We start from the raw sequence: 17351 nt of genomic DNA, 5'->3' as shown, positions 1-17351 counted from the left end.
ACAAGATGGGAGGAACATTCAAAAGCAAAACACTTTTACTCCGAGTTAACAATTATAAAGTTCTGACTGAGGGTAATTTCACAAGTGGTCCTTCAGTTTTAAAAATCCTGGAAATCATTACTTGAATAGTTTTCAAAAAGAAACCGTGCTTTAAATGTTAAGCTGCACAGCTGCCTGTGGTTTATCGTCTGTAAGTAATTGCACCCCGAGAGGAGTCATAATGTTGTTCTGACAAGGACAGATTGGTGTGGTTGTCACCTTTATCGGGGATAATGAGCTGACAGGGCAGCGCCAGTGGGGTGATGGAGTGCTGGTAGACCAGAGCGGACAGACTCCCTGTGCACAAACACAAACGGCGCACTCAGCACAAGCAGCCACGTGGACGTTGCAGCGTTGCGGTAAGCAGCTCCGCGCTGGGTCTGCACCACGGTGTGACGTGTGTGTGTTTATATAAACGTATGCATGTTGAACTTATTTCACACACCATACGTAACCAGCCATGCTCATCGGAGGTGTCGAGGAAGGACAACAAACTAAACACAGAAATGAGTTCTAAAGAAATGAGTTCTCACACTAGATTTACAAGTGATGGGTGCGGTGGGCGAGCGGTTTCTCTGGTGGCCTCACCGAAGAAGGGCTCGTTGGGGCATCCCTTTAACCTCACGCCCTTGGGAGTCGATTCAATCAAATAGTGCCGCACCAATTCGTTGGCCAGGTCTCCTACGAAGGAAATTCGAAATGCAATGATTACACGTGACACGAAACGTTGAGAACACGGCATGCAAAACACAACTCGGTATCAAAAACTAAATGATGATGTCCAAAAACAAATGTAAGAATTTATATAACCGCAACAACTGCAAAATCTACTCTAGGAGAGCGATAAATAAATGTATAATTTACCTTTTTTGGTTTGCTGGAGGACGCTCGGGGGGGGCATTGCCACCTTGACGGCCAAACCGTAGGCCCCGCGGAAAGAGTGGCTGTCCCTGATGATGAACGAGCCTGGCTCGGAGTCCTTGAGCACGGCAATCGCTGCAACAAGAGGAGCGTCGCGTGAGCAAACCTCATCCCGCCGCAATTATGACAAACGCGTTCCTTCGGAGTGGGCAGGTAGGAACTTGGTTGGACAGCGCATTTGTGCACGACAGACAAATATGCACGACAGACAGACAAGTAATCCCTGGTGGGCAGTGTGGAACCTGTTGTTCCTACCTGTATAATGACAATTTCTACTTGCCACGCATCGCACAGTATTCACTCGCTCTCAGAGACAGAAAATGACTGAGGCGTGAGGAACCACAGAGAGACACGCCTTGAGCCCGCACTGACATTTGCCAACGTTTTATATACGAAGGTGTTTATTGGCCAATTAATGAGTGTTTACGTTTGTGAGGAAACCGGAGCACTCTGAGGAGAGCGGTGGTGTTGTGAGGAGACTGCGGTGGTGGTGGTGAGGAGACGGTGGTGGTGGTGAGGAGACGGTGGTGGTGATGAGGAGACTGTGGTGGTGGTAGTGGTGGTGAGGAGACGGTGGTGGTGGTGGTGGTGGTGGTGAGGAGACGGTGGTGGTGATGAGGAGACTGTGGTGGTGGTGAGGAGACTGTGGTGGTGGTGGTGAGGAGACTGTGGTGGTGGCGAGGAGACTGTGGTGGTAGTGGTGGTGAGGAGACGGTGGTGGTGGTGGTGAGGAGACTGTGGTGGTGGTGGTGAGGAGACTGGTGGTGGTCTGCCTAATCTACGAGCGTCACGTCCTGCTCTGTACTGTCGATGGTGATGTAACTGGACGTACCTTGGTCTCTTGAAATGTCCTTTTTGTACCAGTACTTTGTGGTGTCTTGGACAAACTTCACATATGCTCGAGTTTCGGCACTTACATCTGAAATTGAAAGGGGTGAAATTGAATGTGTTAAGAAGAGAAATATACATGTTACAGTATATACTGGTGGGAAAAGTACTCTTAAGGTCATATAATAATGATAACCATAACATATACGAATGATTGCCCTAAAATGTATGCACTCGCAATTGCTCAGGAATTTCCCTCGTTCATCGTGGCCTTGAGCAAACGGCACACAAACGCCACGCAACTGCGGGCTACCAATAAAACCACGACAGCATCACCTCAATTGAGCTCTCGTGGTCCCCCCCCCCCCCCAGCTACACCGTAGTTGACCAGGAACACATTTTACACGCGCGACATTACGCACCGCTGGGGAGCGAGGTGACGCTGGACTGCCTCGAGAAGTTGGGGTGCAGGGTCCCGGGAAGCGTGGAGGACGGCGAGAAGCAGCTCATGGTGGGCATTCCACTAGACAGCGGCGACGGCGATTCCCGATTCACCAGCGAGTAGTGCGGCGAGCTCACCACCCAGTCCCCCCCCGGGGGGTACCTCTTCTCGGGCAGCGCGGGCTGCTGCTGCTGCTGCAGCTGCTGCTGCTGCAGGACTCCCTCCACGCTGCCCTGCTGAACCGGGTGATTGGACGATTCCTGCTGTTGGCCATTGCCACCGAGGACGGCGGAATTCGTGGGAGGTGTCCAGAGGTGTTGAACGGGAGACCCGCGGTACTGCCAATTCTGCTGCGGGTGACCGAAGGCTTCCACGCCGTGGTGAACCTGTCCGTCTGCGTTTGATGTCGGAGAGCCGTGGTGCTGCAGGAGGAAGCCACCGGGGTTGGGCGCCGAGCCGGGGGCCTGGGCTTGGGGGCCCTTGCCGAAGGTCCTCGGCTGGGTGCTCACGGCGAGGCCTTGGGGGCTCGTGAGGCCTGCGGCAGGCGAGGACACGTTGCCGGGAGAGTTGTAAGATTGGGAGTTGTGCGCTTGGGCCCCGACGCTGTTGGATTTCTGCAGAGGCGCCTCGCTGCCATTTCTCAAGTGCGGCCGGCCTCCTGCGCCCCTCCCCAGCCTGGACCCTAAAAAATAAAAAATAAACTAGCAAACACACGTCACTTACGTACATACGTTGCATGTTGAACTTCTTTCGCGCCGTACATAACCAACCGTGCTCATCGGAGGTCAAGCCAGGAAGGGTAAAGGCTCTTTTTTTTTATATATATATTTGTCACCTTAATACAATAATGGCAAAAAGGGTCCATAGATTCGTCAAGGCTTTAATGTGCCGGGGAAACACTATTATGAAATAACAATTTTAAGCAGAGTGGTTTTAACTAACACCATTGGAACCTCATCTGCCAGTAAAAAATATAATAATAGTTGTTTTACCCTTCTATCTGGCAACAAAACTGACACTTTTTTACAAGGAGTCATGTTTGCATAGACCACAATACCTGCAGCCATAATGCAAACAAAAAACATAACTCTGGTTTGAACTAAATCGGCGGAGCGCAGACCGTGGCGCTATGAGCTTGTATCCACTGCGAGAAAGTTCGAAGCCCCAGAAGCGTTCCGGCCAAGCGAGCTCAAGAAGAAAGTCCGCCAGTAATACCGCCCTCACATTCGCGCTCTCGCCATCGTGCGGCAGATCAATTCTCTCTTCAAACCGCTGCCATTGTTCACACCTGGCCCCGGAAATCTGCTATCCATGAGGGGCGGGGGTTGGGTGGTGGGGGGGGGTTTCTGCCTCGCTTTGATTCCTAGAAATGCCACAGACTGCTGCACAACAGTAGAGGACGGTGCTTGACTGGTGCGTGGGAAGCCTCCGGGCAACGACACGCAGGAGCCGAGAGATCAGCCGTCTCTCAAGAATAACAGTCTGCGGGGAAGGTTATGACACAGCCACAAGCCACGGCTCCAGGAGCGGAATTAAATAATTTCTTCCAGATTTGATAACAGTCATGAGGCAATGTAACGCCATCCTTCAAAGTCGTTTTACAAAATAGTCCTTCACATCGCTTGCCAAACTGATTTGCTGCGTGGGAGAAGAATGGATGTTATTTGGCGTGATCTTGTCAACACATACCAAAGTGGCGTGGTCATATGGCCCGACTCCACTCTCTGTCTGGCCAACACGTTCAAAATAATTGCTAACACCCTGGGCGAAATGGTGATAGCATAATGTGCGTGACAAAAGTGCTTCCAGTCTTGCCCTGCACCTTCTACGCTCACCCTGGGGCCAGCTTGGCTGGCGGTTGCTGTGGAATGCAGATTGATAGCTAAGAGTGTTAGACCAACGCCGAATTTGAGATGGGTTTTTTCCCCCAATAATTTTTAGCGGCAGACACTTCGTTTGACATGTGTTGCCAGCGTGTAACTGATGTGCTGCGTAATTGTTTTTTTCTTCATTTCATTCGTGTGCGGACGCTCCTACACTGGGTTTTTTTAAATACACGCTGCTAATAACTTGCAGGCCTGATAGGGTTATTTCACAAAGCAACGTGACGGAAAAACCCCACGGGGACAAGGCAAGAATATTACAGGCATGTATAACTTACGTAAGAGACCCATTGAGACAAAGTTATAGGCATATGCATCAAGTAGAATGACAATGAAAAAAAAGTGTGAGTTTCTTTCACTAAATTTGCTTCATCCGAAAGTAAATCCGATTTATAAACCGCAACATCTACGTACCTATCGTTCAGTGGTGCAAGAATGCATCAATTAACATTTATACTTAAACTCGCGACAAATGCATCAAATTGTAGGTGTAAGACTTGTTTTTACGATTCATCTATGCTGCTCAAACGAGAAACTCGGGGCGAAGCTAATTTCCACTGGCATCTCTGAGCCTTTGGTGGAAATTCCACATTCCCATGACAAAGACCATTCTCCCCATAGGACAACTGCTGTAAATTTCCCACAAAGCGGTACCTATTTTATCAACCCCCAAAAGGGATGATAGGCAGAGTTTTTCAGCCACCCAAATGGGCGAGCCAAGCACGAACGACACCCCGGCGCCACCCGGCTGGATTAATAAACACACCACGGGTACACGGAGCGATAAGACTCCAGTGTAAGAATGCGCGGCGTGATGTACAGCGGGATAACAAAGCCGGTTTTTGCTGGGCACGAATCGATCGACGGGGGAAGGGGCACGAGTCTCACCCAGGCCGGGGCTCGCGCCGTAGCCCCCCTCGGGGGGGCTGTACGAGTGCAGTCCGGGACTAGAGGGGCTCCCGTACATCCCCGGCGTGCAGCGACCTGCGGCACACAACGAGTCCACCAATTACCAGGGGGAACAATCGGGCGAGGTCAAAAACACGCAGCAGCCGTCGCGTTGACGTCCGAGCGGTGATGGTGGGGGGTGCCGTGCTCATCCCCGCCGTTCGCTCGACCCACCCTGGTTCACGTACGGCGTGGGCGGGCACACGGGGAACGCCGGAGTGGGCGGCACGCTCTCCTCGCGCCCGCCCGGCACCGGGGTCGCGCCACCGCTCCCCACCTCGGCGCGTTCCGACCTCGGCCCCCCGCCGGCGTGCCCCTCCGGGTGCTGCGGTTGAGAAAGAAAAATCGACGATGGCAACGGCAGCGAGCGCCGCCGGGGTGGGGAGCGGTGACATCGGCTCGCGCGTAACCGCCGGGTCGATTGTTGCGCCGCGCGATTGTGAGAGATGGCGGCGGCTGGTGGAGGTCTTCATTCAGCAGTGGACTGATCATGGCCGGTGATGAAAAAGCCAGTGAAAAATAATACAATATAAAAAATGCTCAATCAAAAATAAACAATAACTATTTTATACATGATGGCAGAATTAATGCCCCTTCGTTACTCAATGTTGTTAGATGATGTACATTATTCGGTGATGTGTATGGTTGCCTGTAAAACACAATTTATTCAGTTGAATGTTTTTTTCTGGCTAATTCCCAGAGATGTAACATCTTGTGTGTCCAGGGTGTCAAGTGACACATACGTAGCGAAAGTTATGCTACAGCATAATCATATTTTTCTCTACGATACTCTGGAGAGCAGTGGCGCAGTAGCTATCGCACTGCTTTATAAACCCCGGCAGTCTGAGTTAAATTCCCGGCAATGGCTAACATCACCGGTGATTGAGATTTGAAGCGGTCCCGCGTGGCTACTCATACGTAAGTATGTTGAACTTCTTTCGCACCGTACGTAGCCAACCGTGCTAATCGGATGTGCGGGGGGGGGGGAAGGACAACAAACTAAGCACAAAAAGCCGTTCTAAAGAAATGAGTTATTTAATCTAGGTTTAAAAGTGCGTAGCACCCAGTGGCACTGACCAGCGTTGTGAGTGTAAGCGAAATCCCTTCTTCTTGGTTCTTTCGGTAAAGTCACGTAGAAGGGAAATAATAAAATAATAAAAATAAAACATAATAAAATAACAATTGTCACGACGTTTCGGCCACAATGCAAGCAGCCGTCCGTTATTATTTTATTATTTCCCTTCTACGTGACTTTACCGAAAGAACCAAGAAGATGAATCCCTGCAGTCACGAAAGCTTTAAATAGAAATCCTTTCACCCAGAAGTGGATCACGAACGAAGGATTGTACGTTATCATTATTTCGGTAAAATCACGTAGGTAAAACATTAAAATTAATAAAAGTAAAATAAAATAAAAATCACGACGTTTCGGAGGCAACACAAGCCTCCGTCTTCAGGTGGAACCGTCACAGCCACGACAGCTGTATCAAGTAAATGAGAGATTGCAGGAGCTACCACTCCGTTTATATAATGGTTGGAGAGGGGGGAAGGGGCAAGTGCAGCACACTTTTTATTCATATGGTAAGGTGAGGCTTAAGAGGGTGAGCCTTTGTTATGGAGAGGTACGGTTTGTGACTCAACCTGGCCTACCTAACAATAGTGTGAAAAGAAGAAACATGGTAAACCTGTAATAGTTGTCTGTCAAATAAGATTGGTCAAATAAGTGTAGTGAAATCGTTTTTGCATGGTTAATCACATCTTTCCAATGATTACTCAGTTTGTAACCATCATCACAGTTGAAATTATGTCTGTGTTTGTATATTCAAATCTAGAAGTTATCATTATTACGATCATCCGATGCCCACGCTCACCGTGGCCGTGCGAGAGGACGTCGCCGCCGTGGGAGTTGGGCTGTTGGGCTCGGGAGAGGAGCAGGGCGACAGCGAGTAGCTGAGGCTGGAGTTGCTGCGCGGGGTGCGAGCTCCCTCGGAGCCCTCCTTCTCGTCCCGCGCGGCTCGCTGAGCCATCGTGCGCCCCGCCTGCTGCTCTGGCTGGTGAGGCTGCGACGGAGGAGGAGCTCCTTTTGTTGCATTCAAGAAAAGTCAAGAAGCAAACAGCCGGTTAACGGGTAGCTTGGAAAGCCTCCATGAATGCCACATTTCTCTGTGCGTAAGAAGTTGTTATCCCGACAAAAAAAGACGTGTTATGCAATCGCATATTTGAAACAATGAAAATACAATTTTAACAAGGACGCTAACTTCCCGCACTTACGATTTAGCGCGCTTGGCTACGTACGGCGCGAGAGAAGTTCAACGTACGTGCACATCATTTTGTTGAAAACATGCACAGGAATGTAATGGCGTGACTTTACTGCATCAAAAGGAAAGTGTTCGTCAATCGAGGCCGCACTGACCTGGCTGCTGTGCTGCACACAATCCTCCGGCGTAGGCAACCCGGCCGTTGTGCACGACCTCTTGTGGCTTCCCTTGCTCCGGTGCACTGCTCCCCGTTGGCGATGCAAACGCTAATGTTTGAGTGTGCTGAACAATTACCTCCTCAGAGGGCCTCATATTTTCCGTGTATTCTTCCACTGGTTTCTGGACATATCCATTCCCATTAACAGCCTGGTTGTATACGATGGACTTATTGGAGGGTGAACGATGGCCGGCGGTGCTTTCTGTCGTTGACCGATTGACGATCGCACAGTTGCCATCCGGAGGCGGTCCCAGTGGTTTGAAGGTTGGGTCCAACTCCTGGATGAGCTTGTTGAGCTCCAGCAAAGACTTCTCAAAGTCGGCCTGCGCCTGAAGATCCGGAAAGCCGAGCGCCAGCACCTGGCCAGGAGGCAGCTCCTGCTCGTAGGCCTTACCTGGAGCCGGACGGTCGTAGGTGACGTCGGACTGCTGCCGCGTGAGCGGTCGCGAGCGGCTCTGCCAGCTGCTCGCGGTACGCTGCACCGCCATCCTGCTGCTCATGCTGCGTGCCGGGATCTGCGGCGTTCTCTGTGGAGCCGGCGCTCCCATTCTGTCCCCCGTCACCTCCGCAGCCGCCGGGTGTCCGTAAAAGCCCCCTCGTTCAGCCATCGACTGTTGATGATTTACAGAAGGCTGCTGCTGCTGCTGCTGGAAGGCAGGCCCTACGTGCTGGTAGGCACTGTTCTGGTCAAATGCCACCGTTTGATTTGGAACAGGCTCAGGGCTTCTTATTAGTTTCGAGGACTTCATTGTCTGCTCTTGATAGAGTCCCATTCCACTGTTACCGTGAGCATTCCTCACCGGTGCAGCGCTGTAACTTCGGTTCACCGCATTCATCACGACCGTTTCTCCCGGGATATTTCCAGCCCTGCGGTCGTGAGCATACCCGTTCACGAGGGCCGGCTGAACGTCGACGATGCGGTTTCTCGCGGCGACGCGATCTTCGGCGCTGGCGCCGACTGCGCCCTCGCCCGCCTTGCCGGAGCCGCCCGCGCCGCCGCTCGCCAGATTGTCGTCGTCGTCCAGAATATCCGTCTCGCGCTCCGTGCCCGCCGAGCCGCCGTTGACGTGCACCTGGACGGGCACCACACGCAGCGCCGCGCTCGCCTGCGCCGTCCCACACGCCGACTCTTCCCTGCCGCCGCCGCCGTTCCGCGCCGGCCGCTTTGCCGGCTCTCCGGCCCCACCCGCCCCGGCCGCCGCTCCCCCCGCCGCTGCGGCTCCGTGAAGGTGGCTGTGGGGGTCGTCGGTGCGCTCCGTCTTGGTGGACGCGGTGGAGTTGCCCGAGTCGGTGCTCATGGAGCGGTTGTGCTGCGCGGCGCCGCTGGTCGGCACCGAGAGGCCGTTGCCGGCGGCCGGCACGCTGTCCGTGGAGCCTTTCTTCTTCACCCTCGCGTACAGGCTGCCATCCACGGGGCCCTCCGTGTGGGGCACTTCTGTGCAGGAATGGGGACACGTCGATGGCGCGTTAACGGGTTTCACGTCGTCGGTGTATTCGCGCGTTCGACGAGACGAGAGGCACTAAATGGGGTGGGGCGTTTGTAGCGGGTTGGTACCAGTGGAGTGTAGAGCACAGCAAGCTTGTTTAGGAGTCTGTTAACATGTTAACAAACTAAACTTTAATTCCCAATAACTTAAAACTCCCATCAAATGTTATTTATTCATCTTATGCAACATCAAGAGAGCTCCGAACTTAGAGCTCCAAACTTTTTTTTTACTTTGGGTTATGTTTTTACTCGGGGTTATCCAAATGTAAACAGCTGGCACGTCTTGCATAAGAACAGTATTTATTTTTACTTTTTCTTTTGTTACACAAGAGTGAGTCGACAAAACGACACATCTTTAAATGTACTTTTTCAAAGCTGCTTTCCAAACTTTTATAGGATTAGGAGGCACCTTCCTGCAGATTCCTCGCCAAGTAAGACATCTGACAAAAGCCAACGTTTTCAGCCGTCGTGTTGACCGTGGACATATCGACTAGATCATCCACAAATGAGCTTCAAGCTAACCGGCCAAACATTAACAATATCCTTGTCTCCCACGCACTTACCTTCGCCTGCTGCATGGAAACGTTCAACGAGCAAGGCGGCGATGGGCCCCGCGGTGATGGCAAGGTGCGTGTGCTGCCACAAGTGCGTACGTGTGAGGCTTTAAATCTCCGAGTTGTGCTCAACATACTAAACGGATTAAGAATGGAATTCGGGAAATATGAGGCACGGCGGCTCTCGCACAGCTCTCAAGTATTTGGCAGAGGTACAGTCGTGTACTGTACTCGAGGTGAGAGAAGAGGGGGAAAAAACAAAGTGAAGAATTTTCTGGGGGGGGGGTGGAGGAGGCGGTTCAACAATCTCTCCGTTCCTCCATCTCGCTCGTTAACAAAATACAAAGTGGAGCGTTTCTAAACATTCTACCAACGTTCGGTGTTCGCGACAGGGAGGTTCCTGCCTTCACGCGCCTCCTCCTCCTCGTAGACGTGCTCGACAAACAAAGACGTGGATTTGAAAGGGGGCCTCTCTTTGCACCGCGACATCGTCGTCACAAACGCATGGCCGTGGGAGGAGGACGGGAGTCCCCGATGCAGCAGAGGGGCCAGACGTGCGCTGGTCCGCTCGTGCGCACTCGTCCCCTGACAATGCTCAGGCGGGGGCTCAGCTACTGCCATCGCCGCGTCGTCCTGCGTGCCGAGCGGTCGTCACTTCAGGGCTGCCGGTGGCATCAGCTGGCCCAGGGGAGACCTTCCCCCCTGCACGTTTGATTACGTCTCTGGGTATCGAGCAGCCGCACTGCAAACCCGACAACCGCCTCGGCAGAATCACGCCCAGAGGCGTGGAATGAACCAGATTCTTTTAAATCAAGCGATGATGATGCGTTTGCAATCTTTTGCTTCCAAATAAGATCAGCATCAACCACCTAAGTTGATTCTGTCGGAGCTTGCAAATTCCGAGAGTATAATCCCCACGGTTTCTACCGAGTTAGCAGTTGTTGTGCCTCCCGCGAGGCTTCGATAGAAACAGTTACCGTGTGGTATGATTATGAATCGCTATGTCCTGTAGCGCTACGTAAGAGAGCATCGAGGTTTATTTTGAGTCATAGCTGTAAAAAAAAAATACTATTTGTGTTACATAACACGACACTATTCACTGTAGAAAAAAATAATCCACAAAAACTAAAACATCACCGTTCAAACGTTTAACAAGTCCAGCGGTCCACCTTCCGTTGGTTACGCAAATGTTTTGACTTGCAGGAACGTTACAGCACAACCTCGTGACTTTTGTTTCACATCTCTGCGGCGCACGCAAAACATTGAACCTCCGACAGAACGAAGCCGTTTCCCTCTCTGCGGGACACAATCGACCCCACAATACACACCTCACAGAGAGCTACGCGACACGACCATGACAAATGACACTTCAACAGCAGGTCACCAGTAACCACAAACACGCAGCCGTTCCACAACATGAGCACCCCCTCTGCCTCCACGCTGTGCTTGCAGGAAAAAAAACACAAAGGTGGAAACTATCAAGGACAACTTCAAAAAGTACGAACGTTAATTTTAACTTTAACCAAAACCTCTCCTGGCTAAGGGTGGTTCTGTCGTTCTCGCAAATGGCACTGAAGATTGGGATTGTTTCTAAGGTTGGCCGTACCTAGGACGCCACGTTTGGCGAGATGTTAACTACTTCACCTGGTAAACAGGAGGTTGTGGGTTTGATCCCGATCCCGACCCTGACGCCTGAATGATCTGAAGTTTGTCTGTTATCCCCGTGGCCACGTGGATTTCTGCAAGTCCTCCAGGTTTTCCCTCCACATTTAGAATCAATATGCGCTTAAGAGTAATTTGGCCGCTGGAAATTGTCCACTTGAAAAGCCACTTCGTTGAGCTATCATTTGTGGCCAGGTCGCTTCTGAAAAAGAGCAGGAGCTCAATGAGCCTTACCTGGTAAAATAAAAAGTTTCGTTTCAGGCTGCACGCGGATCGCGTGCGAGAGCTTTATGGAGCAACATGTGGTACGGCCACTGCCAATCTGTCCAACAGGCAGTGGTGGACGCAGTCAGGCTGCGGGTCATATGGCGATTGTACGGTTTCGATAAAATAAAGATTTACGGCCATCTACTTCAGCAAACTCGCCCGCCAACAACGCCTGTGTCCGTGGGAGACCGCCGCAAGCAACACAATGCGCTCCACTCGGAAAGGGAACGCGACGAGTAAAAGCGGTTTAGACTGTGCATACCTACGGCTCAAGATATCAACGCTGGATCAATCGCATAGACAACGGAGAAAAGAGGCCACCATCAGGCACTATCCTAGGCCGGAGCTTGCGGGCCACGAAGGCAAAAGCAAGAAAAATGTGCATATCCTGCAAGGCTGCGAACTTCTCGACAAATATCTTTCTTTTCCCTCCTGGGGCCCAGCGCAGGGGCCAGGTCAGTTGAACGGGGAAAATCTTTGTCGGCGTTTACCCACCAGCCTGCCAGCAACCTCGGGGGCACCAACCCAGAGCAAACATTTGTTGAGCCTCTGAGCAGCAACATCTCCGTTGGATCTCGTAGACCTCAGCAAAAATGTCCTTTGCTCTTCAACACATCACGCATCTCGTGTTGGTTTATCATTCAATGTATGCGCAGCCTTTTGCAGCATGTATGTAGTTCCTTGTGCGGTGTGGCGGGCAGGTAGCAGTGTGAAACTGCTAGAGCCAACGTGTTATTTTTAAATACCGACAAATTCCTTACGACGAATGCGTGCGATATAGAAAAAAGAAACATTCAGTACCTTCAACGCTGTCCTCGCGGTGCACGTTAAAGGTTTCGTAAGAATCCCAGCGGATGAGGGGATCCGAGGTGTTGTAATCGACACTTAATTCGGGATCGTTCTGATACATGTCACTGCCTGAAAGAGAAAAGCCATTCTTTCACTGCCGGGGTGGGAAACGGATGAACACAGCCGTGCTGTGGTGCTGTATGGCGGCCGTCGCAGTTTTGTATCGCAGCGACTTGTGGCCTTTGCCGTGCAATCTGAATACAAATATTTTTTAAAAGATGAAATCTTAAATGTGTTGTGCTGAGTTTGAGAGACCGAGTTTGAATGCCTTATCCTTCATTCTAGATTAAAAACTCGTTCTCTAGATTGAAAATTCATTTCTTTAGAACTTATTTTCGTGTTTTGTTTGTTGTCCTTCCCGCACACCTCTGATTAGTACAGTTGGCTACGTACGGTGCGAAATAGGTTCAACATACACACACACTACGCAAGTCTAATGTGCTTGCTCTTTCGTACATTCAGCCAAATGGACCACATGCTTGAGTCTACTTCTCAGGTTTATCATGTGACCAGTTCACTATCATCATAACTAGTTACCGAGTAAGGTGATTTGCTTACTTACATACATGAACAATTTACAGCCTGCTGTCAATAGACTTCTGAATAAAGGCCTTTCCATCCTCACGCGGTGCCAAACATCGGAGTTGTTTTAGCAGACCCCCCCAACCTTACCGGCCAGTGACGCAGGCAGCACAAAATCAGTCCGCTCCTCAAGCCAGCTGTGGCTTTAAATCAAACTCAGGTTGCCGGGATTATCGCGCAAAGCATTAACCACTGCACTACCCTCCGCCTTATACACTGTCCGCAGTTATCTGTTCTGAAAAAAAAACGTCAAAAAACAATGTCCTACCTGGGGGCTTCTCCGGACCTGGTGAGAAGATAAACTCAACCTTCCCATTTTCAGGAAATCTTTCATCTGCAACAAAAGCATTTGGTCAAAACTTTCACGTGGTTTCTCATCGCGTTTGAATGATGTTGCACGTGTCTCGGCTTGCTACATTCCAGGAGACTGGCTAGCCCGTATTGGTCTCTGCCGCAGAGTTACGTGTAAACTTGCAGCTACAATAGCCCTTGTGAATGAACGGCGGTGATTACGATCTCGCTTGCCACTGTGCACGGAGGCACCTACAGCAACAACACAAGGGGGGGCCAGACGTAAAATCCCTCGCTGAATCGGCGCCAACTTAGCGGACAGACGTGTCCGTGACAAAAGCTGTGCGAGCTCTTGCGTAATATGGTACCCAATACAATCAGAACGGCAAAGCGAGCTCGCCGATCGGTTGATACGTAGCGAATTACACGTCAGACGATTCTCGGCACTGGGAAATAGAACACTTTTAAGCTTACAAAGATAACGACAAAAAATCCCCCATATAGCCTTAACACATTGTTGGGGCAAATGCTGTTAGCGAGCACCTATGAAGGCCGGGACGGTACACGTGGGTGGCGAGCACCACGCCCGGCCAACTTTGTCTCCCTAGTGGCGATTTTTACCCCACACCGCACCTAGTACTCATTTGAGGCTGAGTCGACCTAGGGGAGGCCCAGGATCGGTTCAGATAATCATCACCGGTGTTGGCCGTGAGCGGGAATTTAACTCGGGTGGCCGGGTTCGTAGCGCAGCGTAGCGCTACCCGCGACACTACACAGACACACCCACGCAATTAGCGAGCGAATTCAGCACAAAGCACAGGAAAGTGGTCCATGGCAGATTTATCCTCCGCAGGTCAGCCAAACTCCACGTGCGTCGCGTCGTCGCCATCAGTTTCAAGAAGACATGCAGGGCCGCGACGCAAACTTGGCATCGCCTCGCGTCCCTTTATACAGCCACGCAGCAGTATCAGATCGACGGCGCGACGGCGGCGAGGTGTTTTGTTCGCGAGTGGCCGCGCGTCCGTCGTGCGATCGTCACCGCGGCAGGCGGCGTCCAGCTCCTCCTTGCCGAGCGCGAGCGGGCTGAAGTCCTGCACCACACACGTGTGGAACTGCGCGCGGAACACCTCGTCCCGCGTGGCCGAGCGGTACTTCTTGTGGTAGCACTTGACCTTCGCACGTGAACGTTCGGGGGGGGGGGGGGGCGGGGAGGAAAAAAAGGGGGGCACGTTTTTTTAGTTGTTTTGTTTTCCGCTTCGCGTTAGAGGAGGGGGCGAGAGCTAGCGGTGGCCACCTCTGAGGTACAACAAAAAAAACAGGGGCATCATGGGAAGAAGAATAGAGAAGCACTTGTGATTTGAAGTTTTCGTGACTGCAACGATTCATACTCTTTGGTTTTTCGGTAAAGTCACGTAGGTGAAAAAATGAAATAAATTAACTCACGACGCTATTTGAATTTTTTACCTACGTGACTTTACCAAACAAACCAAAGAGTAAGCACTTGTGAATGCACTGTCAAAGCAAAAGTTTTCTTTCCTGCTGAAATTGGCATTGCGGCGGTGCTCACCTCCAGTTTACAGCCTTCAGCCAGCGGCGGAAATTCCACATTCCTATGATGGGGGTGAGTCTATCCGTAGAACAACAACTGTTGACTTCCCCATGAAGTGGCACTCATTTTATCGAACCCGGTAGGATGATGAGCCGAGTCGATCCCCAATCAGGATTTGAAATTCACAACCTTCCAATTGCACGCCGCTCGCTCTACCGCTGAGCCACTTGAACCACCATCATCTTGATCGCTGCAGTGGTATAATAACGCAGCTGACAATTACCCAGGAGATAATTTATTCACTAGGAAGACTCACAGATTTTGCTCTGGCTCCATTAGCAAGAGGCAAACCAGGACAGGTGGCAACCCAAGGCGCAAGCGTTTTCCAAATCCACAGCAATCGGAACTGCACTGATTGCTGTTCGCACCACCGGTGCTGTGGGGTCTTTTCTGTTGTTGCCGCTGCTGCACCGCCGCCACACACGTGTTTTTCACTAGCGTGCAGGCCACATGCTGAACGTACAGTACTTCTGAAGGGAATGCGAGGCTAAAGGCTACATCTGTCACAGCCACATTTTTCGGGGTGTACCAACAAGATAGTTGAAAGAATGTTTTTTTGCGAGATTCAAACCACAACAATTTTTTTAATTATTTCCTTAGCAACTTTGTGTTTTTTTTCTCTGACCATATTACCAAGTGGCGGTTCTTATACTGCCATGATACTGAAGTCAATTTGTTTTTGTAATAAAGAAACCAAAAATATATATCATTACCTTTGCCGGCTGAGAATATAAACATGCTCTTTGTTAAATTTCGACCCGAAAAAAAAAATCTGAGTAATGCGAAATGGGACCAGGAATCCCGAGAAGAGTGATGGATATAGAGGAAAATTCAACGGGACTACTCATGGGTACAGGTGCATGTCACCGTAACTCCACAAGCTGTCACTTCAAAAGCTCTTCAGGACTGCAGAGGGCCGGGGGAAAGTGCTGATCAATCTTGGCTCTTCAAATCTGTCACTTGTGTTTGTAAAAAAGCAAAGGTTTCCTCTTACATGACTTTAGATGAAGCCACTGTGTCCTTTCATGAGCTGCGCGTGTAAGCACGGCGCTCCCGCGGCTGCTCCTCCCATGGCTCATGGGCTGGACAAGGGCCCCATACCGACCCTCTCACAACATCCACGCGCATCCGCATTGAGCGCCTCTAACAGCACTTCCCTCCCTAGTATTTATTCTGACCTAAGTAACCGAGCCAAATGAATGCCGTTGTTTTTTTTTTGCCCTGCGTACAAGTTTGTTGGGAGCATCCTCTGGCCATGGGGGAAAAGACAAATGCGGTGGCTGCAGATGTTATTTAAAATTCTGCTGCAATATATTTTACTCGTAGCAATATATTGATATGTTGAACTCCATGATATTGCTGAGCCAATGAAGATTATTTTTTTGAGATATGTTAATTACATTACATACATATAAGTAAAACATGGATGAACGCAAAATATGTTGAAAGTGTCACACGTGAACGTGAACACCTTCAAGGCAGTCTTTGTTAACACAGATCTTGCATGTCATCACCCCACATGTAAAACAGGCCTCAATCTCCTAACGTGTCCTTCATTTGGTGGAACCAGCACAGACGTTCCTGACATTTGCTCCATTATCTGTAACCCGATCCGGCACATAGCGCGGACTCTGCGACCAGAGCAGGAAACGAGAGCCACGGAGAGCATCGCTTCACTAATGCCGCTTGTCCCCATCTCCCTCGCCGATGATGGAAGCGACACGTCGGAGGCCCTGACATTCCTCGACTATCTCTCTCCCCCTACGCTCTTCCCCGGCACTCGCTCAGGGTCAGGTGCAGCGGGACGCAAACACGCCGCAGCGGTCCGCTCACAGGCCCTCGGGAAAATAATCCAAAACAAATGCTTAAATTGTGCCTATGCGCCGGTTGGCCGGGTCATTTTCACACGCGTTGCATTAATTTTGCGGCCCCTTGCACAATGGTTTAGTTAACGACAAAAGTAAATAAAGTCGTAAATTTCAAACACGTGGTTTTCACACAGAACAAGCCCCTTTCATTTCAGATTTTCAATCGTGAAAACCTATACGGAACTGTACATGAAAGTATGCCGGCAAGGAGTCGGCGTAGAGCATAGGGAGCCACTTTTACCTGCTGTTGCGTGACAGAGGCACTGGCGACACAGCCACAGACAGACAGGATAACGGCGGGTGGGGTAGGGGGAAATCGTGTCGGGGGGCTTTCGTTATCAATGTCGCCATCGCCGCGTGCCCTGCCATGGCGCGACTGGCTGGGTCGGGCTACCGGCTCGCGGCTGGGATGGTGACGGGGCCCCTAGACATGGGCAGATCTCCACTCAGATTACTCCTTGGAGGTGTCTTCCATTTTCTCAGGTTCCATGAACCTTTTCAACCTAAAGTTTTCACGATTTCACGATTTCCTTGGCGCCCACAAAATGGGTTTCATTAGAGATTTCTTGTGTCACGCCGACGCAAACTAAAATCCCCAAAGACGGATTTTATTTTCTTTCATCTGCCGACCAAATCAATAATGAAGA

At 50.8% G+C, this 17351-nt stretch overlaps 1 protein-coding gene across 9 annotated transcripts in view; it reads right to left on the bottom strand.

Annotated features, from left to right (window-relative positions):
- The window catches only part of LOC144722472 (tensin-3-like), a 144308-nt gene that overhangs the window by 6360 nt on the left and 120597 nt on the right, over positions 1-17351 (bottom strand). For 8 of the 9 annotated variants that reach the window (XM_078600876.1, XM_078600728.1, XM_078600964.1 and 5 more), the window contains 12 exons: positions 14267-14399; positions 13205-13270; positions 12307-12423; positions 7475-8971; positions 6933-7141; positions 5236-5386; positions 5002-5097; positions 2211-2912; positions 1793-1879; positions 904-1035; positions 628-720; positions 259-336 (listed from right to left, as the gene is read on the bottom strand). In XM_078600876.1, the coding sequence (XP_078457002.1) occupies positions 259-336; positions 628-720; positions 904-1035; positions 1793-1879; positions 2211-2912; positions 5002-5097; positions 5236-5386; positions 6933-7141; positions 7475-8971; positions 12307-12423; positions 13205-13270; positions 14267-14399 (3361 nt within the window). The remainder of the gene's footprint in view (positions 1-258; positions 337-627; positions 721-903; positions 1036-1792; positions 1880-2210; positions 2913-5001; positions 5098-5235; positions 5387-6932; positions 7142-7474; positions 8972-12306; positions 12424-13204; positions 13271-14266; positions 14400-17351) is intronic. The other variant, XM_078600792.1, reaches the window with a different exon arrangement.

Source organism: Lampetra planeri, chromosome 1 (assembly GCF_965212315.1).
Source record: "Lampetra planeri chromosome 1, kcLamPlan1.2.h2, whole genome shotgun sequence".
Classification (NCBI taxonomy): domain Eukaryota; kingdom Metazoa; phylum Chordata; class Hyperoartia; order Petromyzontiformes; family Petromyzontidae; genus Lampetra; species Lampetra planeri.
Note: the sequence above shows the minus strand (reverse complement) of the source record. Positions and strands in the feature narration are given on the sequence as shown.